General features: G+C 44.8%; 2 protein-coding genes across 4 annotated transcripts in view; both read right to left on the reverse strand.

Moving 5' to 3' along the window:
* Positions 1-1,958: 1,958 nt before the first annotated feature.
* On the reverse strand, positions 1,959-5,768 carry cox16 (cytochrome c oxidase assembly factor COX16). Its single transcript, XM_076157751.1, has 4 exons — positions 5,622-5,768; positions 4,614-4,688; positions 2,842-2,910; positions 1,959-2,584 (listed from the first exon to the last, which is right to left on the reverse strand). Exons 1-4 carry the CDS (start codon positions 5,679-5,681, stop codon positions 2,471-2,473), a joined length of 318 nt encoding a protein of 105 aa, XP_076013866.1. The 5' UTR covers positions 5,682-5,768; the 3' UTR covers positions 1,959-2,470.
* Positions 5,769-6,382: 614 nt separating this feature from the next.
* Positions 6,383-19,857, reverse strand: part of actn1 (actinin, alpha 1) — a 44,295-nt gene continuing 30,820 nt past the window's right edge. The window contains exons 8-22 of one of the 3 annotated variants that reach the window (XM_076157739.1): positions 19,524-19,609; positions 14,913-15,005; positions 13,240-13,470; positions 12,853-13,000; positions 12,566-12,716; positions 11,919-12,027; positions 11,472-11,612; positions 11,154-11,336; positions 10,824-10,958; positions 10,502-10,681; positions 10,109-10,255; positions 8,262-8,342; positions 7,863-7,928; positions 7,361-7,519; positions 6,383-6,973 (exon numbers count right to left, since the gene is read on the reverse strand). In XM_076157739.1, coding sequence (XP_076013854.1) covers positions 6,815-6,973; positions 7,361-7,519; positions 7,863-7,928; positions 8,262-8,342; positions 10,109-10,255; positions 10,502-10,681; positions 10,824-10,958; positions 11,154-11,336; positions 11,472-11,612; positions 11,919-12,027; positions 12,566-12,716; positions 12,853-13,000; positions 13,240-13,470; positions 14,913-15,005; positions 19,524-19,609 — 2,069 coding nt within the window. In that variant the 3' untranslated portion in view covers positions 6,383-6,814. The remainder of the gene's footprint in view (positions 6,974-7,360; positions 7,520-7,862; positions 7,929-8,261; positions 8,343-10,108; positions 10,256-10,501; positions 10,682-10,823; positions 10,959-11,153; positions 11,337-11,471; positions 11,613-11,918; positions 12,028-12,565; positions 12,717-12,852; positions 13,001-13,239; positions 13,471-14,912; positions 15,006-19,523; positions 19,610-19,857) is intronic. The other 2 variants (XM_076157738.1, XM_076157737.1) reach the window with 2 other exon arrangements.

Raw genomic sequence — 19,857 nt, forward strand, 5'->3', positions numbered from 1 at the left:
AGTCACAAATCAACAGTTAACAGGGAATGCAACAGTGGACATCACGCCCTCACCTGAATCAGTCACCTGATCTGGAATTAGTCACATCCAATTCCATTGATACAACTACACTAGACACTTCAGTGAGTAAATCACTATAAGGAGCTGAAAGGACTGTAACATCTCTCAGGATCTACGAAGGACAACACAACAAGGGTCATTCCATATTAGTGTGAAGTCCATTTGAACATTCCTTGTTTATTTTGAATTTGTTTAAAAATGAATTTTAAGTTGTGCATTTTTTTGCCATTTGTAACGGGCCAAACATCTCAGAAATTGTCCAAAGTAATTCATTGTTGTGAAAATGTTGAGTTTAATCGGACTACAAAGACGAGAGCGGAACCTGAGAGCCTAGGTAGTGTTGCGCCCGGATTGTTTACGCGAGGGACTCCGCCTCTTCCCCGGAGACAATCCTGGCTGAATACTTCACTTGTGATTTTCAGGTTAATACACTGTGAAAATCAAAACCTCACTTTCTCGTAAAAATTACACTTTATGTAGCGCGAAGGATTAGCGAGTTAATTTCAGTGTCCGAAATTGAGTTGTGTTGTCCAATTAATTTATAAGTGCATATCTGGTGTGATCTGATTTAAGGGCACTTGGTTTAAACTTTAAAGGATGTGTTGAGTCGGGCACTGAGTTGAAAGGAAGATGGAGCATATTAATGTTCCCAATTGAAACCAAACAATGAATGAATAAAGAGAAATGAATTGTCTGTGTCTTCATTCTACTGAATATTTTTACCTGATTTTTTCTGGAGAAGTATGAAACAGTGACGCCACGTCTGCTCACTAACAAAACAGAAGGACGTTGAAATTAAATAATTTGTTACTCTTGTACTATCTTTTGAGACCGGCAAAACTGACTTCTAGAAACTCCTGATGAGAGTGGCTGAGGAAATGAAGGCCCACCTGCTGTGTGCTGACATGATGGGGTGACAGAGAGAGTGGAAGGGTGGAACAGGGCCCTCAGCATCAGCATCAGCCTACAGCAAGACCAGGCCACCTTGATCCAGATGAAAGAGAGAAAACAAGCAGGTAAAACAACTAAATCAAAGCCATGCATGAAGGTGAAGATCCTGGATCAGCTGGTGGAGGAACTCATCCAGGAGCTGGAGACCTTTGAGCAGCAGAGTGTAAGCAGGGTTATAGCCTTTTCTTAATAATGTAATGTTTGCTAAGACTTAAGCAATGTATTGATTGTGGGGTCGTGGTGATGTTTACCACACAAGGCCCTGTGCCTGCAGCGTGTAGTCAGCATCCCTCTATGTATTCTGCGACAAGAGATCCAGAACCTTTTTGACCTAGTTTTGGGACTTTTTCCCTGTGGAACCTCCAAGTTGAAGTGTGTGTGAGATTCAAAATACAAGATTACAGCTGCACCAACATGTGGAAGCTCTATATTTAAACAATTCATCACACAAAAAACAATGAATTCTGTACTAGACATCCATGAAAAGACACCGCCTGATCAGAACGGCTCAGGTTGATCTCCTAATCCAATAGCTTGTTTCTTTTCATTCACATCATTTTTTGGTGGATTAGGTTCAAGTCACTTAAGGCAAAGCAAAACACTGAGCAAGATCCAGGTGAGAACATCATCCTCATCTCTGCTTTGTGCCACCGAAATAAGACTATTATTTTACAAAAACGATGAACATAAAAATCCCAGGACATTTCCAGTATTTATATTTACTAAACGTTTCTTTCTATTCCACAAATTGAATCGAGAGCTGCTGAACAAATGTCACGCAGCCATTAACTAGGATGTGTCAATCTCCCGACATTGTGGCGTGCAGCTAAAATCGTGTTCTTTTTGTTTTGTAGGACAAAGAAGCAAAGGTAATACTATTTCCATAATAAACGTAATAAATCCAGCGTATTGAAAGTAATAACTGTCAGAGAAACAGATTACTGTCGGGACCCATAAAGCCAGAGGAAACGCTGGACTGATGGGTTATTTATTCTTTCATACTTTCGACTTGTAAATCAGAGCAGTGTTGCTGTAGACACAGACTCGCAAACGTCTATGAGCCTTTGTCAAAAACACAATGAGAGTAAAAGTTACAATTTGGAGTAATAATTCATAATTTATGGAGACGTGAAAAAGATCCATTTATAAATGAGCCCCTACCTGTCGCTCTGCATGTTAAGCGTGGCGCCATCTACTGGTTACTTTGACTCACAAACAGGTGACTGCTGTTTTCTTAACACATAAAACCATAAACTCCCATGTCTATTTGTCATTTAAGACCAACCTCGAACTGGTTTCAAAGTTCTGGCTGTAGGAGATAAAAATGTATTCAACTCTAGAGCGAATATATCATAGTTACAAACGATTTACAGCTTTACAAAGGTCCAACAAAGGCAGAGGCCTAACATGCAGTTGGAGCTAATTGGGCCTCGGCGGTGCGTCCGCCCGTCCAGCAGCCTCACGCCGCTTTACTCTGGCTGCCGCGCTGCTGCTCCTGGTAGTCCTTCGAGTTCTCCCAGGGACGAGGGCCGCGGATGTTCCTCCACTCGTCCAACTTCAAATCCTTCATCTTCTGCAGGGAGGAAATTCATCCAGAGTTTGATTTTCAGCGAGCCAATAAGCCAAACATGTACATGGTCGTTTGCAAGGACTGAAGTTGGACTCATTATTGTTCATTTTGCCTTCTGAAGAGGATAACAAATCTATAATTATCAGTTGTAAATAAATTGTTTGTACTGATATCTGTCAACATCATCAACATCTGGGGGGATTTACACCAAAACAGATGTGCTTAATGCTTTCCACACACACGCACACGCACGCAGTTACCTTATACTCCTCCTCCAGTATGACAGGCTGCTTCTCCACGTTCACCTTGGCTTCCAGCGAAGGATCCAGCTGAGAGAGAGCAGAGGCGATGTGTAACGGGGGCTTTGCATGTTTACAACACTTAAGAGATTTGAGAGCGAATCTTCACTGACCGGCAGCGAAAATATTAGAACTCATGAGTGCTTACAGAGATTACAAATCAAGAAAAGAGTGATTAAAGATGAGGGTTATATGGTTGCACATATTGACCGAAGAAGCATCTTCCCTTCCAATGCTCGCTGAATCATTTGTTTAATGTATGACTGATGACATCTGGAGATGGGGTGAGGTAACAGACATTTAGCTGCAGAAGCTGAAGACTTTTCCTGACCCGCTTCCTAGGTGTCATCTCCTGAACCCGGAGGGAGGATCCGACTCATCCTGTTTCTTACCCTGTTAATTATTCGGCCTGATTTGGCAAAACACGAGCGGCGTCGAGTAAATCTGAACTAATTCTCTGCCAGACGCTCTTGGAACAAGTTAAGACCAATGAGGCGATCTGGAAATTTGCAAATCAGATTGATTTCGCCCGAGAACAGGCCCGAGATGAATCCTGTTGTGAATCCATTAATTTTAACGAGTTCTAATATTTCATGGCAATAATGCTACAGTAACTCCGGTGACTGATGAGTTTTATAATTCCGCAGCTGATTTTTAATTAGACCGACACCACAACAGTAAATAAATAATCTAAACATTTGCAACATCCAGACTAGAGAATTAATATACTAAGTAATTAGTCCTGTAGCAGCGACGCATGTGTTCTTCACTCTACACCCCCACACACACACAAACAAAAGTTCATCTGTGCCTCCAGGAAAAATGGATTCATTAAAGAGAGAAATGCAAATCGGATCATACAGTGACTTAGTTCCCTGACAGCGGGTTTAATAACTTAAGTGGGCGAACACCTCAGAGGATTAAACACTGGAACAATGGAACAATAGACCTCATAAGAGCCGCGGAAATGCTTTTAATCACAAACATATTGACAACTGTTTGGCTTCTCCATGCTTTAAGTGACACGCCTGCAGACGAGGCCGAGCTGAGGCCAAAAAGAGGGCCTACATGTGCCGCGGGCCGCTTCAGAGCAGAGGGACGGTGTCCGCGGGCGGCCTGACCCCCGCCTGCCAACAACGTCCCACTCATCTGGCTCCCGACCAGCTGACATGCATCGGCGTCCCCCCACGCAAGCTCATCACACTGTAACGGCGTGTAATAAAGAGTCGGTCCTCTGTCTTTTTAATGAATCGCTTCTGTCATTTTGATGAATTATGAGAGCTCGTTTGCACCTCCTGCTCTTGTACTCACACTTATCAGCTTGGAGAGAGCCTGTCAGTGCAGCGTGCCCGCAAGTGTCTCACGTACCGAGACAAAGTGAGTATCCTGATTCTAACCCAGTAAAATAAAAGGGAAATAAGCCTACAAACAATGCTGAGCAATGATCCTGAGGACAGCAGGTGTGAACAGAGCTCCACATGTAGGCTATTTTTACTCTCCACCTACCACCAAATGATGAAGAAACTAATGTGCAATTACCGCTATGACCACTAGGAGGAGTAATTGCACACAGGTTATGCAGAACTTGAACTTATAAGTGTATAAAAGTGTATAAAATGTTCTTTTTGTGCCATATAATGTAGATTTCAACATAATCCACTGTCAAGAAATTTGGGCTGAGAGATGTTAAAGATATAATAAGGTAGAATAATAAAGATTTCTTTGTTACTTACCCTTTTTCTCTTCTGGGCATCGTATCGAATTTGTGTAAACTCTCGCAGGCCGAAGGAACCTCCAACTATGAGCAACTGGATGAAAATAAAAACTTAAGAAACTCCCATCAATGAAGTTAAAGAAGAAAGAAGTCAACTTTATATCACAAAAAAAACAGTACACAGCCCACCATTGTCACTTGTCATGAAGACTGAAGACTTTCAGCTGGTGCTGATGTGTGATGGTTAGCAGTGTTAGTATATAAAGAGAGATAAACAAATACAACAGAATTGCTCATTTTTAAAATGTGCAAAGTCAGGAAAGTGACTTTTGAAGCCACAAAGGTGGTGAAACCTGCAAAATGTAGCAACTTACAAGCCACTTCCACACTTTAAACAATTAATTCAGCAGGTAAGGAGCTGTCTGATGTTTCATTTTCTCCAAAATATCACATCAAAAGGGCACAAATGCAGCTCTTTATACCTCCGTGTTTATCTTAAAGGCAACTATAGACTGGCCGTAGAGCCAAATATCACATAAGACCCATTTAAAAGCCACATTATGCTTCATCCATGACTGTTTGAACCAGCCAATACAGGAAGGTCTACCTCTAACACACCACACACCAACTGGCTGTGTGTGTTATGGTTCTCTTTCAAGCAATTCCCTCAGTTTATATGATTAAATATCTCATTACCAACACAAACACACACCGCGACACCATAACCTGTCTGTAACCAAAGGCTTTATGCTGCATATTCCAGTGTGGAATTCATTAAAAGGTATAAATAAACACATTTACCTTCTGACTCAAATTGTTGCACTGTCGCTAGAGATATCGAGTTGTGTTTCAGGCGGACTAGGAATTTTGAATCTCTTGTTTAGGGTTATGTTGCATTATTAACATATATTCTTTAACAATGAGGACAAACTAGGACAAAACAGACAAGTACAGTCAGCTGTCGTTACCCAACAGGCTTGTCGCAGTTATTAGCGATAAAAGTAACGTTTATGTTAAAGTAACTTACCAGCATGGGGACTCCATATTGGACTGTTTTATTTTTCCGCAGTGCCTTTAAATTAAACATGTCTATTCTGAGGTTATTGTCCCATTTTCATGATTCAACGAGAACAGGTCACAGCCGGGAAGCGATTCCTATGAGCGGTCCGACGCACTAAATAGTCCGGAGTGATCCGAGGACATATTCATAGTTCCGCTGTGCATAGTGCCTTATAAATCATTACAATTATAGTTGTTAGTAATTGTTTTAGATTTTATAACTGTTTTTTAGAAGTGTTATGTTCTCTTTAAATTCAAATTCGTTTGCAGAGAGATTGATGGCTGCATTAGCATAATATATACGTTTCTAAAATGTCTGATGATTAAATATTTTAGTTGCAGATTGGGCAGCAAGCCTGTAGAAACCCCTGTAGTTTGAGTTTATACTACACTGATAATGTTGTGGCAGTAACCAGATAATCTGCACTACAAAGTCAGCAACCAATTTATTTTTTTCTTCTCTTTTTTTTTTGGTTCTGAGAACATTCCGACTTCTTTCATTGTTTTACCCTGTTAAAGTCATTTTAGCTTATTTGTTTGATATGTGCAGTTATCTTATGATGAACTCCAGAGCCTAAGAATGATTTGATTGCTTATGTGATACAGGCATTTAGCTTCCACAATGTCCATTATTCTAAGTTGCTCTATAGGAGACACAGCTAATTGCATAGATTGTCAATAAAAACATACAGACGCTTATCCCAGTGGAACAGAGAATAAGAAGTGGAGAAAGTATAGCAGTATTTCTTTATTACAATTTTCTCTTATTTTCAATCAGGTGAAGAAAAATACCTTTTTTTGTTCCGTATAATAAAATATGTTAACTTTATTCATTTTATGAAGAAGAACAATGACAACAAGAAAATAAAAACAGAAACAAACGTTTTCTCTCTCTCTCTCTTTGTAAACCCGGAGAGTTGCTGCATTGCGTGGGAAGCAAATACAACGGAGACAGAGTGTGAGGGAGCGGTGAGGAGGATGAGGAGGAGGATGGAAAGGTGGGAGGGGGGGGCCAGGAGGAAGAAATGGAAGATAATGACAAAAAGATAAGGCCAGAGACGTACAAAAGTGAGCAATGGGGCAAGGTGGTGATGGGGGACGCGGCGGTGATCAGAGCAGCTCAGCTGGGGGTCCCAGGTTAGGAACGACTTGAAAGAGGGTTCAGAGGTCGCTCTCCCCGTACAAGGCAGTAGAGAACGACATGTAGTCAAGGGCTCCGGGCACGCCGTCGGGGCCGGTGTAGGGAGCCATGCGGACAATGCAGTACTCCGCCTGGTCCGGGGGCAGCTCACGGCGCAGCTCGTCAGCCAGGATGTAGTTCTGTTAGGGGAGGAGACAAAGAAATACATTCGTGTCGGTGCCTATTATTGCTCCGTGTCCCCAGGAAAGGCAGATGATGGGACATGCATGAAAGAAAAACAATTCCAAAACAAATTCCTATGACTTAAAGCCAAACCCACACAATCCCACTCAGCTCAAACACAAACTCACGGCTATAAATAACACAGTACAAATTAGGGAATACAGCAAAAGGCTCATCAGTCTAAAATAACCCTTTAGCAGCATTGATAGAAAACTAAAAAGTACTCTTAAATGACGATCGCCCGATGGAGAGATTACAGGCTTTCCGATCTCCATTTCTGGGTTACAACATTCATCTTCACTATCGACTGTGCACCAGTGTTACTTGTTTGGGTGTTGTTGTACCTTATCCCCTGCCAGGACCTTGAAGGAGGCCACAACTTGGTCGGCAGTGTCTGTGTCGGCCGTCTCGCGCGACATGAAGTCGATGAAGGCCTGGAAGGTGACGAGGCCCATCCGGTTGGGATCCACTATGCTCATGATGCGGGAGAATTCGTTCTCACCCTGATGACAACAGAGAGGGTCTGTGAAGCTCGGTTACCACGGAGACAATCTCCCCGGCAACAGACTGAAAACACAGCTGAGTATCAGTACATCCTGCATACATGAGTTCTAGTGGGTATTTTGAAAATGCTGTTGTGGACAAATATTTAATTTGCTAAAATGTTTAATCAGCCAGCCTTCAGGACTTGTTGATTCAATATGTGAAAGTTTACATTGAAAATTCAAATATACCTACATGATAAATTAAAGAATGTCACGTTCCATTTCCTTTCATAATAGTCACCTTCTGCTGCACACATGTTCATACGGTATTTGCATACTTGAAGAGTGCTCATGGCTTTACCAGGTTGTAACCCACGGAGATAAGGCAGGTTTTGAAGTCTTCAGCATCCATGATCCCTGTTCTCTTCTACAAGGTCCGCGATGGACAAACCAAACCAGGAGGAGGAGAGAGATATAGAGAGGGAGCAGCAGGGGTAGATAGGATAGGATCATAGGAGGAATAAAGGATGAGCAGAATTCAGAGAGAAAGCCGCAACCATCCAGAATATGGATGTTGAAAGATGAGGGAATCGCGACGGAAATCCAGCGGGAGTAGGAAAGGCAGGGACAGAGGGGGAGGGAGGGGTGGAAGTACAAGGACGGAAGGAAGGAAGGAAGGAAGGAAACAAAAAGCGAAAAGAACAAAAAAAAAGAAAGTTAAACCTTTCTCACCGCAGGGGGTGCAGCTACGGTAATGTACCTGTGCATCGTTGGCGATATCGAAGCCCAGGCTGATCAGGCAGGCCTTGAACTCCTCTGCGCCCAGTGTGCCCGAGTGGTCCTGGGGGGGTGGCAGGCCAGAGCCAGGCGAGGCGTCGGGGGGCCACAGGCCATGCAGCACACATACAGGGGGGGTGTCAGTGACGGTGGGCGGGGGCAGGACATGGGTGGTGAGGGGGGGTGTTGGTGTTGAGAGGGGGTGAGGGGGGGTTGCACCATGCATAGGTGAGGGGGGAGGTGAGGGGTGAGGGCCATGCATGAGAGATAGAGGACAACAGAGAACACAGTGCATATTCATTAGGATCTGGCAGGTGAACACACGGTGGCAGCAGCGCTGCCATGCTGGGCGAGAGCATTCAGAGGCGTTAATGTGCAGTGTGGCAGGCAGACTACAACGGCCTTGGGGTGAGGTTATTCATATCATCAGTGACACTTGTACTTCACAACACATAATATGACTGGCATCTGTGCCCAGGTGCAGAAGTGGGAAATACTTAATGACAGTACAACTTTTTCGATTTTTTGCAGTAACTTCTCATTTTCCCTTTACATTGATTTTTTTTGACACCACGTTCAGAGGGAACACCTGATTGGCAGGTGTCCATTAATGGGGTTAACCAGGACACCTTCAGCACAGCTGGTCAGAAATTTAACTACAGGTATTACACACGCACAGTTAACAATAACAATGCCCCCTATTCTTGCTGCATTGTTTACTGTGACTGATACGGACCTAATGATGAGTCGAACAAACCGCGACCTCCGACCTCGGTTTTATCAGGTTCTATCTGACATTTTAGATTAAAATGAGTAAAGCACATAAATGTAGTGGGCGACAGATGCTTGATGTGCTTGTGGAGGTATTTTAAAAAGTCAATAGTTGAGTAGAGTTCATCTAGATGAAGTGGCTTTAAAGGCTGCATGTCTAAACAGATCTGAGGGTCTGAGATGGAACCTTATTTCATTAAGGTCACCATGATGAAATATGAAACACAGGCGCAGCCAGCTCCCCCGAGGGCTCCGATCATCAACCATAGTTATTGATTAACAATAGGGCAGCTGTGGAAGAATGCATGAGGTAATGGCCCACAGAGTCCTCAGGAGCTCTTAGTGGGGAGGAGAGTAGAGGAGCTAAATAAAAACTCATCCATAATTGGTGTTGTTTCTGACACGCTGAGCCGCAGTGTAAACACCAGGCTGAGGCTGAGGCTGCAGCAGGTAGATACAGAGACAACCATCAATGGAAAGATATGCTGTCGCCCTACAAATCTATCAACACAATTGTTCTTACTGGATACCCCAACCGTGTTTAACCATCAGCCTGGCAAAGTGTTTCAAATCCTATTTAATATACTTCACTGATCCTTTAATCTGATGATTTGGTTGAAATTATCGTTTAAGTGACAAAATACCAAATAAAAAAAAGAGCATTGGACACACACACGCACACACGCACGCACACACGCACGCACGCACGCACGCACGCACGCACGCACGCACGCACGCACGCACGCACGCACGCACGCACGCACGCACGCACGCACGCACGCACGCACGCACGCACGCACGCACGCACGCACGCACGCACACACACGCACACACACGCACACACGCACACGGCTTTGTTGCCATTAGCTACACCTCGGGCAGCATGACAGGACACGAATGGCCTTAGACCCCAAGCATCATGGTCTCACCTCTGCTTCTTCGCTCTGTTGATGAAGTCTAAATCTAATCACAAAGCCTTTGCTGTCCGTGACGAACGTCGTGCCTCCCACAACGCCTCGCCTTGCCTTTCAATCTGCTGTGTGACTCGGGACTACTGACCCTGTCGAAGTGGTTGAAGGATGCCCGGAACTCATTCAGCTGCTCCTGGCTGATGCCTTTGGCGTCTCGCGTCAAGATCTGGTTCTCGATCTCATTGATGGTGCGGGCGATGGTTGTGAGTAGCTGCTCCCAGCCCACGCGGATGTGCTGCGTGGGAGAGAGAGACGGCAAAGCTCAGGGGGGTCTCGGTAGTGACGGCATAAACAAGATGCAGAAAAATATCCAATTTGAAATTAAAAACACCAAATTTACTTCCGTCTCACTTTACACAATTTCATATATCATCTTGTGCATTCCCTGTGGTCTGACACCAGCTGTTTGACAAACAAACACACAAAACTAAAGGGATCTGGGAGATCCAGGCATATTCTCAAGATGCGCTCCAGGATTTACCTCCATGGTGTAGTTGGTATGTTTGTTGTCAAAGATGAGGGCTTCCTGGATGAGCTGGTGGTCTCCCTCCAGCTGGTCGATCTTTGGCTTGTAGTTTATGATGCTCTTCTCGTACTGGCGTAGGTGTGTCAGCTGGTCCTCCAGGGTGCCGTGCAATTCAATGGAGATGCGGCCGATTTCCTGCAGGGAAGCGCACGGTGAGACAGGGAGAGAGACATTATACTCCTGAACACTCGCCATTTCTCTGTGGCATTCATCTCTCTGCCTCTCACCTTTCTGTCATGTAAACATTCTGGATTGTTAAACTCTGCTTTAGACTGACCTCCATCTTGGTCTGGATCCAGGGCCCGATGACATTTGCCTGGTTGGCAAACTGTCTGCGCAGACGCTCGTTGTTCTGCTGCCGTGCGTGTTCCTCGATCAGAGCCTGGTCACGCTGAGGCACCAGCTGCCTGACCTGGGGAGGGAAATCATGAGAAGGTGAATTGGGTTCATGTAATACTAAATTATGAGGAATGGGTGTGAATGTTCATTGAACGCATTTCTCTTCAAATGCCCACAAATTGCGCAAGACAAGATTATACTGAAGGCGATTGATCTTAATTATCTCACTACACACTCACCCGTCCTACTAAACCTAGATTCTTGTTACCTTGTCCCATTTGGCGTTAATCTCCTGAGGGTTGATGGTGGTGTAGGGGTTGGTTCCGGCCATGTTCACGTGATAAGTCTGGACGATCTTGGCGATCTCGTTGTGGATGCCCAGAATCGCCAAGCGCTCTTTGTCCGCCTCGGGCAGCGTGGCTTTGAACTGCTCGTGGGCGGTGCTCAACCCCTAACGCAAACATACAAATGATGTTCTATTTCCACTGTGCACACTGAGTGGCAACAAGCAATTTTGGTCACTATGTACAGTTTGATTCTATGTGTGCGTTAGTGAGGTCATCCTGTAAATCTGCACTGTACTCACCTGGATCTCTTCGATGGTGTGAACGATGAAAGTGTCCTGCAGGTCTTCCATGGCGCCCTCCATCCAGTTGTTGAATGGAGCCGCTCTTTTGGCAAACTCAAGGTACAACTGGTCAATGGTCTCAAGCAGCTTCTCAGTTCTCTGTAGAACATTAAAAAGCAAATTTTTAACAATTTTTGGACCCAGCAAAGAGTTTAAGGCCTGCAGTAACTCACACAGTCTCCTCACAGCTGCTCGCTGTGTGGGAGAGCACGTTCGTCTCTAAATGTGTAATTATTTTTTGGTCTAAGTGGTCCCAAAGAGGGGGCGGAGGGAACCTACAAACAGGGACTACAAAGTGAGTGATTACAGCCGTTAGAAATGTGACTCCACACTTACTCAAAAGACGTTTGTGTTCGCTCTCAAAAGAATAGGGCACCCCAGGGTGTCTTTCTTAACCCCGCTCACCTGCAAAGCCTCGCTACGTTTCTGGGTCAGAGCTCCCAGCGCGTCCCACTGGTCACAGATCCGCTGGCAGCGAGCGTTTACACTGGGGGAGTCGTAGTAGTCCAGCTCACTGCATCACACACAGAACAGAGAATAAGATATTATTATTAGCTGCATCACTACTTTTTTAAATATACCGTATACGTTACCCCCCTTTCTTGTTATTTATGCATGTTGTTGTTTTGGACTCTTTCGTTGATCCATTTTACTCTGTGTGTGCATTTCTTTATCAGGTATTTTTTTCTTTTCACTTTAGTTTTGAAATCATACGCATCTGCAAATCAAGTGATACAAATTCAAAAGAGCCTCTTTTCATGGCTTACAGAGACTGTCTCTCATGTCTTGCGGACAATGTCAGATACACACCAACACACGAAGAAGAGTGGGTAAGAGGTGTGTGTGTGTGTTGGGGGGGGTCAAAGCAAACATGGAAGAACAGAAACGCTGCAAATGAAAACAGATGACGATCCCTGTGTTTATCTAACAGGAAGTCCACTTAACCCCCAAGCCCTAAACCGACCATTCACAGCATCCACTCTGCTTGCTGTATTTCAGCATGAAATACAGCAACATGCAGTTAACAACATGCGCCGATCGCCATCACGTACTTTAACTCCTGTGCGATGGCTGCGATCTGCTCTACGCGGTCCTGGTGTGCGGCCAGGTCACTCTCAAAGGCCTCGTGCTTCTTCAGCAGAGCCTTGATCTCTGACAGAGAGGCCGTCTCGTAGTCCTTGTGCTGCAGCATCTCCTCCTTGCCTGCAGGGGGAGACAGACGCAACATGGGACTGAAACGGCATCACAACACGTTTTGTCCTGCACTATTGTTCATAAAATAGTTCAAACAAAGTACAATCAGCCAGATAGAGGCCAGACCTCCTGTATCAACAATTACCTTCAGTCCAAGCTTCATGGATGGCTGCTTTCTGACGGAACTTCTCCGCCAGGTGGTCAAGTCTTTCCAGCCTGCGGATCTCGTTGAGGAGCCACTCTTCGTAGCCTTTCTCTGCTCCCTCTAGGTTTCCCCATGCATTGTTGATGTCCTGCACAAGAGAAGAAAACATTTGTTCAGATTCGTGTTGAAAACAGTCAATCTTTAAAATGATATATTTTGGTTTCCACCATTGTCTCCATTCCAGTGTGGACAGAGCGGGGCTTTCAGTAATAAAGATGGACGCTTTTGAGATTCTAGACGTACTTGTGTTAAAATTATTCTAGGTAACCACTTGGTAATCAGTTTGCCCTGTCTGTTGCAGCTCTTTCAGAAGCTGCTGTGACCTACCGAGACCATCTTTCCCTCTGAGGGCATGAAGGCTGGCCGGTTGCTGAGCCTCAGCTTGGTTTGCAGCGTGTTGAAGTTGATCTCCAGCTGGCACTTCTCCTGCACTTTGGGCGGCTTGTGGAGGCGGCGGTAATCTCTGAAGTCTTCCAGCTTCTGCTGCATGGCCTGCATGGTGTTCTCGGGCATGCGGTTCTCCAGCCAGGGGATGGTACGGCGGATCCACTCCAACAGCTGGGAAAGAGGTGGTGTGTGTATGTATGTGTGTGTGTGTATGTGGTGGTGGATGGGAATGGGGAAACATGGGACAGAATAGGCAAAAGAGAACCATGCAAACAGAATATGGTTGGCACAGAGGTAATAAAGGAGGAACAGTGTGTGGAATGAGTGTTCAATCAGCAAAAGAGATAATTGGTTAGCTGATTGGTTTCATTATTGTAACTAAATATAACCTCAAACTCTCAAAACCTCTAACATTTTAGATTGCTGAATCTATTTTCCAACCTTCTAGGCAGATGATTGTTTTCTATTCATTTCACTACAGCATTAATTTCATTGTTCTGAGAGGGTTACTTTGAAAAAAGGGAATTGATTCATCAAGAATTGTGTATTTTTGTGTCAATCTAGAACTCAAAGGACAAAGCAGTGATGGCGATGCTCGTCCGGTCAGTTTTCCTCTCCTCCTTCTATTGAAATGTTTGGATGACAGCAGCATTACTTATATATTTCCTGGCATATAGCCTGGCAGTTTTATCTAAAAATTAGAATTCAGGCAGCAGTGAACACTTTCTTTGTGCTCCGTTGCCTTCCAGAAATGCGTAAGATGCGTTCTAAAGGGCCCAGTGTGATGTTGTTATTAGGGCTAACGCATTCAAATGAATTCAGCTGCGGCTGAGCTCATTTACATCATCTATGTGAGCTAATGTGCAGCAATGTGAGAGTGTGCAGACCTGAGGGAAGCTGCCTGGAAGGGAGGAAAATACATCTAGGAATTCAAACTGTTTTTGAAATCAATTATTTGGTAGCCAAAGATGCTGCTATAGAAGCAAAACCACTATGATGATCTGAATAATATGAGCATCATACTTTTGTACGTTTAACCCTCTGATGCCTAAAGTGTGGACTCAGACATGAATCACACAACAGTGCAGTTTAAGACTTTTCTATAATGAAATGCAGCAATAGTAAACTCTTACTTTTTAATATATTTAAAACAAATTTCCAACAATAAATCAAGCATTTCATCTTGTTTGGAGGAACGTTTCTGAGATTTAACTCAAATAATCAAACTGAAAACTAACAAGAATCATTTCATTAATCATACATTTTTTATCCTTTACTTATTTTTTAGAGTCAAAACTGTCCTACACTGTTATTTTAAGAGAAAAATAATGAAATGTTAGGATCTGCACAAATCAAAATTTGTCATTCTCTCTAGTTAGTTTTTGTACTACAAATAAAAGCAAATTTTGATTAAAAGTTATACGTTAAAAAGTGACTTTAGACTCCAGAGGGTTTCAGCTACTTGCTTTTCCTCATCTAGACTATTTGTTCCTGCAGCTTGGTGGAGCACAAACACCCAGGGGGCTGGGAGGCGACTGAACGGTTCAAAAAAGGAGAAGAGAGAGGGGAGGGGAGGGTGGAGGAACAATGGAGGGAAGGTGGGGTGTGCTCACATCACTGGCCAGCTTCTCATAGTCCTCCATCAGCTGCTCATTTTCCTGGTTGACAGCCAGCACCTTGCAGATCCTGTTGGCCGCCGTCTCTGCCTGGATGGTGGGGAAATCAATGTGAGACCTGGGGTTGATTGGAAGCATGAGAGGTGTTCTATACTGTATCCATCTATACTGTACAGTGTATATCCAGTGTGTGTGCTGGAGTTACGGCTGATGCATTTGGTGTGTTAACGCTGTGGAAGCTTGCAACAGATCGGCCACGATGCTGCAAGCAAGTGAAAACTAATGTTACCTCTCTAATGCTGTCGGGGTGTCTATGTGGCAATGTGAAAGTCATGGAAACGTCCAGAGATTAATAATCCAAATTCTGATTCTAGCAGGCAGGACTGTAGAGACTGACGGTGACAGCTCAGACAGATTATTCTCTAACGAGCACACGCACGTCACAGTCATATTGTACCAGTCATCAGGTGTGTGTGTGTGTGTGTGTGTGTGTGTGTGTGTGTGTGTGTGTGTGTGTGTGTGTGTGTGTGTGTGTGTGTGTGTGTGTGTGTGTGTGTGTGTGTGTCTCTCTCTCTCTTAGGGGAGCCTTTCTCTGTGTGACACTTTCTTTTTATAGAACAGCAGTGTACTGTACGTTATTTTAGCCTCTCAACCTACATACAGAGGTTTGACTGAGGGAAGAGTGCGGGTCTCCAATGAGGACGCCACAGCCCAGTGGGGAAAATGAGGTTCATCTGTGACACACTTGCTCACACTTCCTCAAGATGGATCATCAGTCTTCATAAGTGGATTGGCAATGTATGAGTGAAGTAGTTTCCATGACAACATGTATTCTGTTAACCCCTTGGGTTCAAGAAGAATAGAACATTCGGAGCAAGAGCAGATGAAGAGATAGAGAGAAAAGCAACATGCACAAAGTCATTAGAATGCTGTGCATGTGCTTGATAGCTTGGAAGTGGGCCAGATATAAAAAAAAAGTTTCGACCAGTAATTTAGAGGCGAGTTAAAGTGCTTGAGATAATATTGAAATCGAAACGGATCCGTCTGTGAATGTAATGAATCAGCCCAAACAGCCCAATCGATTTTAGCTTGACAGGGAAATTAATAGATTTAAAAGTACGGAGGCAGCAGTGAGCTCACATTCTGAGAGTGCATGCACCCCAGCCCCCCTCCCCCACACCCCCATTTCACAGCTCACAGCCTGGCATCCCACACGGAGGTCTGCTTGCAGGCTCCATTGTCAAAAGTTCTGGGGGGGGCTTGGCTTGGTGTGAGCTCTGCTCCAGGGCCCCGAGGAGCAGCAGGCAGTTGCCTTAAAAGGAGAGCTGGGATGTACAGGTCGCCCTTTTATGAGCAAACGCAAATGTTTGCTTGCTGGGCCTGTGTACTGGAGTCCCTGACAGCCAGGCGTTTGGAGTTCGTCTACCATGAATTACTTTGCGCTGACATCAGAGAGAGCGGGAGAGGACACTGTATGTATGGAATGAGCTGCTTGGACGATTGCATAGAGCCCACAACTAACTTTCCATCCCATCCCATCTATAAAGCCTTGCGCTGTAAAATAAGCGCGAAGAGCCGAGCCAACGGGGGAGTGAGAGTGATGCCGTTTATGGGGAAATTTCGGCCCCAGCGGATACAATCTAAAGTGTTACACCGGGGAGGAGCCACTGTTGCGTCTACACACTGACCACGCCAGCGTTGTAAACCGCCGTGCCAGCCAGCAAGCGGTTTCCGGGCCTCCTGATTTCGAAAGCTCCATTAAGGAGTGGATCCTCGTAAAAGTTTAACATACAGGGGACTCAGCGAATATCCTGTGTGTGAGACAAGTCTGCATTCTCCGCAGAGGTTATTTTTTTTAGTTGCTTTGGCACTTCGTCTGCATAATTTATTCCCAGGACAACGCAAGAACTTGACGCTGGCAGCGGAGGAAGGCTGTGCTTTGTATCCAGGATCGATATCTCTTGCTTGCTGCTGAAAAGGGACAGATAAGGATGGCTTCCGCATAACTGACCATTTGTTTCCCACTGTGGCTGCCAAAACTAAAAACACGGATGCACTTACTGCACATAAAACACTTACATGATGCTTGTTTTGCTTGTTGTAATCCATTTGTTTAAGTGTACGGGCTAGGCAATGATTGAAAATAAACCTGCACCAACTAATCCCACGATTAAGAAGCTCACTACCCTGCAGTCTGAGGGCAATTTGCTCTTGACACTCTGTGATGTGTTGTATTGAGGTGAAGAAAATGGCTCTACAGGTTGTAAAGACAGATTTAGTATTGCAGAGTCCTTACAAATCTATAATAAATACCTCTGATGTTTGGATTGTGGCATTGATGCATTCCATTGTTGTTGAGAATCTTTCTTTGGATAAATTGTAAATTCTAGTGTAGTACAATGATGCAGGGTCAAGTGTGACACCACATTAGTCTGCCAACAGCTAAATTCTGGCTAAATCTGACTGTGGCTGCTCTGTCATTCTCTGCCTGCCAGTCTGGCTGCTATCCGGTTATTGTTTGGGGATTAGTTTGGCGTATCATCTCTCACCTTCTGCTTGCCTGAGAACGCGTGGTAGTAACACGACACATAAGTCATGATGGCCTTCTCATCTGGCCTCAAGGTGCTAATGATATCTGCCCGGGGGGAGAAGAAGAAGAGGAGGAGGAAGGGGGAGAGGACGGAGAGGGAGAAAAAAATATGCAGAGTAAAAGTGTGCAGAGACAAAAAGGGGCCAGCAGGGGGCGTAATCACGAGAGGAGGCAGCACGGTGCACGAGTGGGTCTGAGGCCTGCTGCAGTTTGTCTTCAAGTTTGCTTTCGAGAAAATACTTGGAATAAACTTGACTTCTTTTGAAGGGTGAGGGGAGGTTTCCTGAGTGGATGAGTTACACACAACCTGAAGGGTTTCAGCATTTTAACCCTCTGGAGTCTGGAGTCATTTGGATTTTGCACACTTTAAAAATCATTCACTTTACTATGCTTAATACACACTCAACTTGAATCTAGAAATTCCTCGATTCCAGGGGAAAAGCGCAAGAAAGAAATTTTAGATTCTCTATTTGGTTCAGGAAAAATCGGGATGAATATCAGAATTTTTTGGGGGAATTTTAATTAATAAATTGCATACAAAGCAACTTAGAAAAATGTATTCTGAAAGTGTAAAAAATAAAGAAATAAAGACATTTCTTCAGACACCAGAGGGTTAATATGAATATCAAGGGCATGTAATAATTTGTGACGTGCAAATATGGCGGATCCCGTCCGTTTGCATTCTATCTTTGTCACCAGTTCACCATCAGTGTGAATGGCGCATTTGTTGCAATTTTCTATCTAATCTCAGAAACGTCCTTCTCATCTCTTTAACATGTTACTGGCAGCCCGGCCTTTATCGTGTCGTGTCCCGCGGGCCTCTGATCTCTGATGCGATCCAGACGGGTGCCCTGTCAGTGAGGGAGGCCGCGCCTCGCCACTCGCCCCGCTTATAAACAGAGACATTTTTTTTGATCTGCGTTGCTTAAACACAGCTGCGGTCAAATGCAGTTTGTCGTGCTGGGCCTCTCAAATGAAGTGAGGTCTTATATAACTGCTGCTCTCTGTCAAACTATCAGTGTGTACAGGCACACACAGTGCAAGACGCATGGAAACTGCGTGTGACAATGGGATAATTACATACATTTTTTGCGCTTAAATCAAATGTATTACTGAAAGGGGAGACATTATTATGTTTGTAGTGTTATATAGAATGCGTTGAGAATTGCCAGCATCAAAACTTGAGGTTGGCTCTTTACTTCTGTGACATATTTACATCATGGCATCATCATGTAACGCATTGGCTCACACACCAGGTGAGACACACCCATGGACTAAATGGCGAGCGAGCCTGTGGTGTGCACATCAAAGGTTTGTATTTTAGCTCGGAACTTGGGAATTTCGTCTCCAACAACACAAGATCACGATTTCATAACTTATTACCAACTGCTTTTGCATTTTTTTGCGCAATTGCATTAACTAATTAACAGAGTAGAATTAGTTTCTTCTCACACACTTCGGCCGCTCGCCACTCGACATTGAAGTGTTGGTTTTGATTTCATTCATTCCTCCGCCCTCCATTTAAGCTGTCACTCTCAAGGCTGAACATAACCATCCATTTAAACGCTTACATCTCCCCCACCACGCAGACTTCTGGGTAATCTGATTCTCTCTGTCAGCTATCGTGGCCTTTATCACAGGCAATCATCCTCATTTATCAGACAAACTCCACAGCGCCTCCCACTCCGCTAGGCCTGTGTTTAGCGGAACAAGACCCTGATCAGGGCTGAATGGAGCGAGAGCTGTGCAGCCTGTGGCCCAATGAGCCAGACTGGAGACACACTTGTGCACGCTGCCTCTGAGAAACATTGTTGGTGTCCCATCATGCAATTGGTGGCATGAACCATGCGGAAAGTGAAGGAGAGTGACCCCTGGGGGTTGGGCTGTGCACTGCAGAGAGAGAGAAGAAGGCCACTGTTAGGATAAACACGGGAGGAGAGAAACCAGGGAAGAGGGGAGTGAGGAAGAGGAGGAAAGAGGAGGAGGAGGGCGAGAAGGAGACGCTGCATCCAGGATACCTTCTGGGCGCCTGAGAAGGCGTGGTAGAAGCTAGAGACGTAGGTCATGATAGCCTTCTCATCCGGACGGGCAGTGCCCACAATGTCTGTGGGGAGGAGAGGAGGTCAGGGAGGGGGGGAGGAAGAGTGGGAGGTGTTACACAGAGCACAAATAAGATGAAGAAACAGGAAGTCGAACTGGGGCTCAGCTCTTCACACAAACAGTATCCAGAGAGGAAAGAATAACACGCTGCGTCACACTGCAGATGTGCTTGACGGGGAGGACTTGATAGACTAGACTAGACTAGACTCTCACACACACACACACACACACACACACACACACACACACACA

This window comes from Genypterus blacodes, unplaced genomic scaffold (assembly GCF_046128005.1).
Source record: "Genypterus blacodes isolate CSIRO-AG114 ecotype Tasmania unplaced genomic scaffold, CSIRO-AGI_Gbla_v1 ptg000073l_1, whole genome shotgun sequence".
Classification (NCBI taxonomy): Eukaryota; Metazoa; Chordata; class Actinopteri; order Ophidiiformes; family Ophidiidae; genus Genypterus; species Genypterus blacodes.

Bases quoted from the DNA above. Each gene is read 5' to 3' on its own strand.
- cox16 (XM_076157751.1), bottom strand. From the start codon at position 5,681: ATGTTTAATTTAAAGGCACTGCGGAAAAATAAAACAGTCCAATATGGA. The intron at 4,689-5,621 runs GTAAGTTACTTT...ATTTTCATCCAG, and splicing joins AATATGGAGTCCCCATGCTG to TTGCTCATAGTTGGAGGTTC. The intron at 2,585-2,841 runs GTAACTGCGTGC...TCCTCCCTGCAG, and splicing joins TACTGGAGGAGGAGTATAAG to AAGATGAAGGATTTGAAGTT.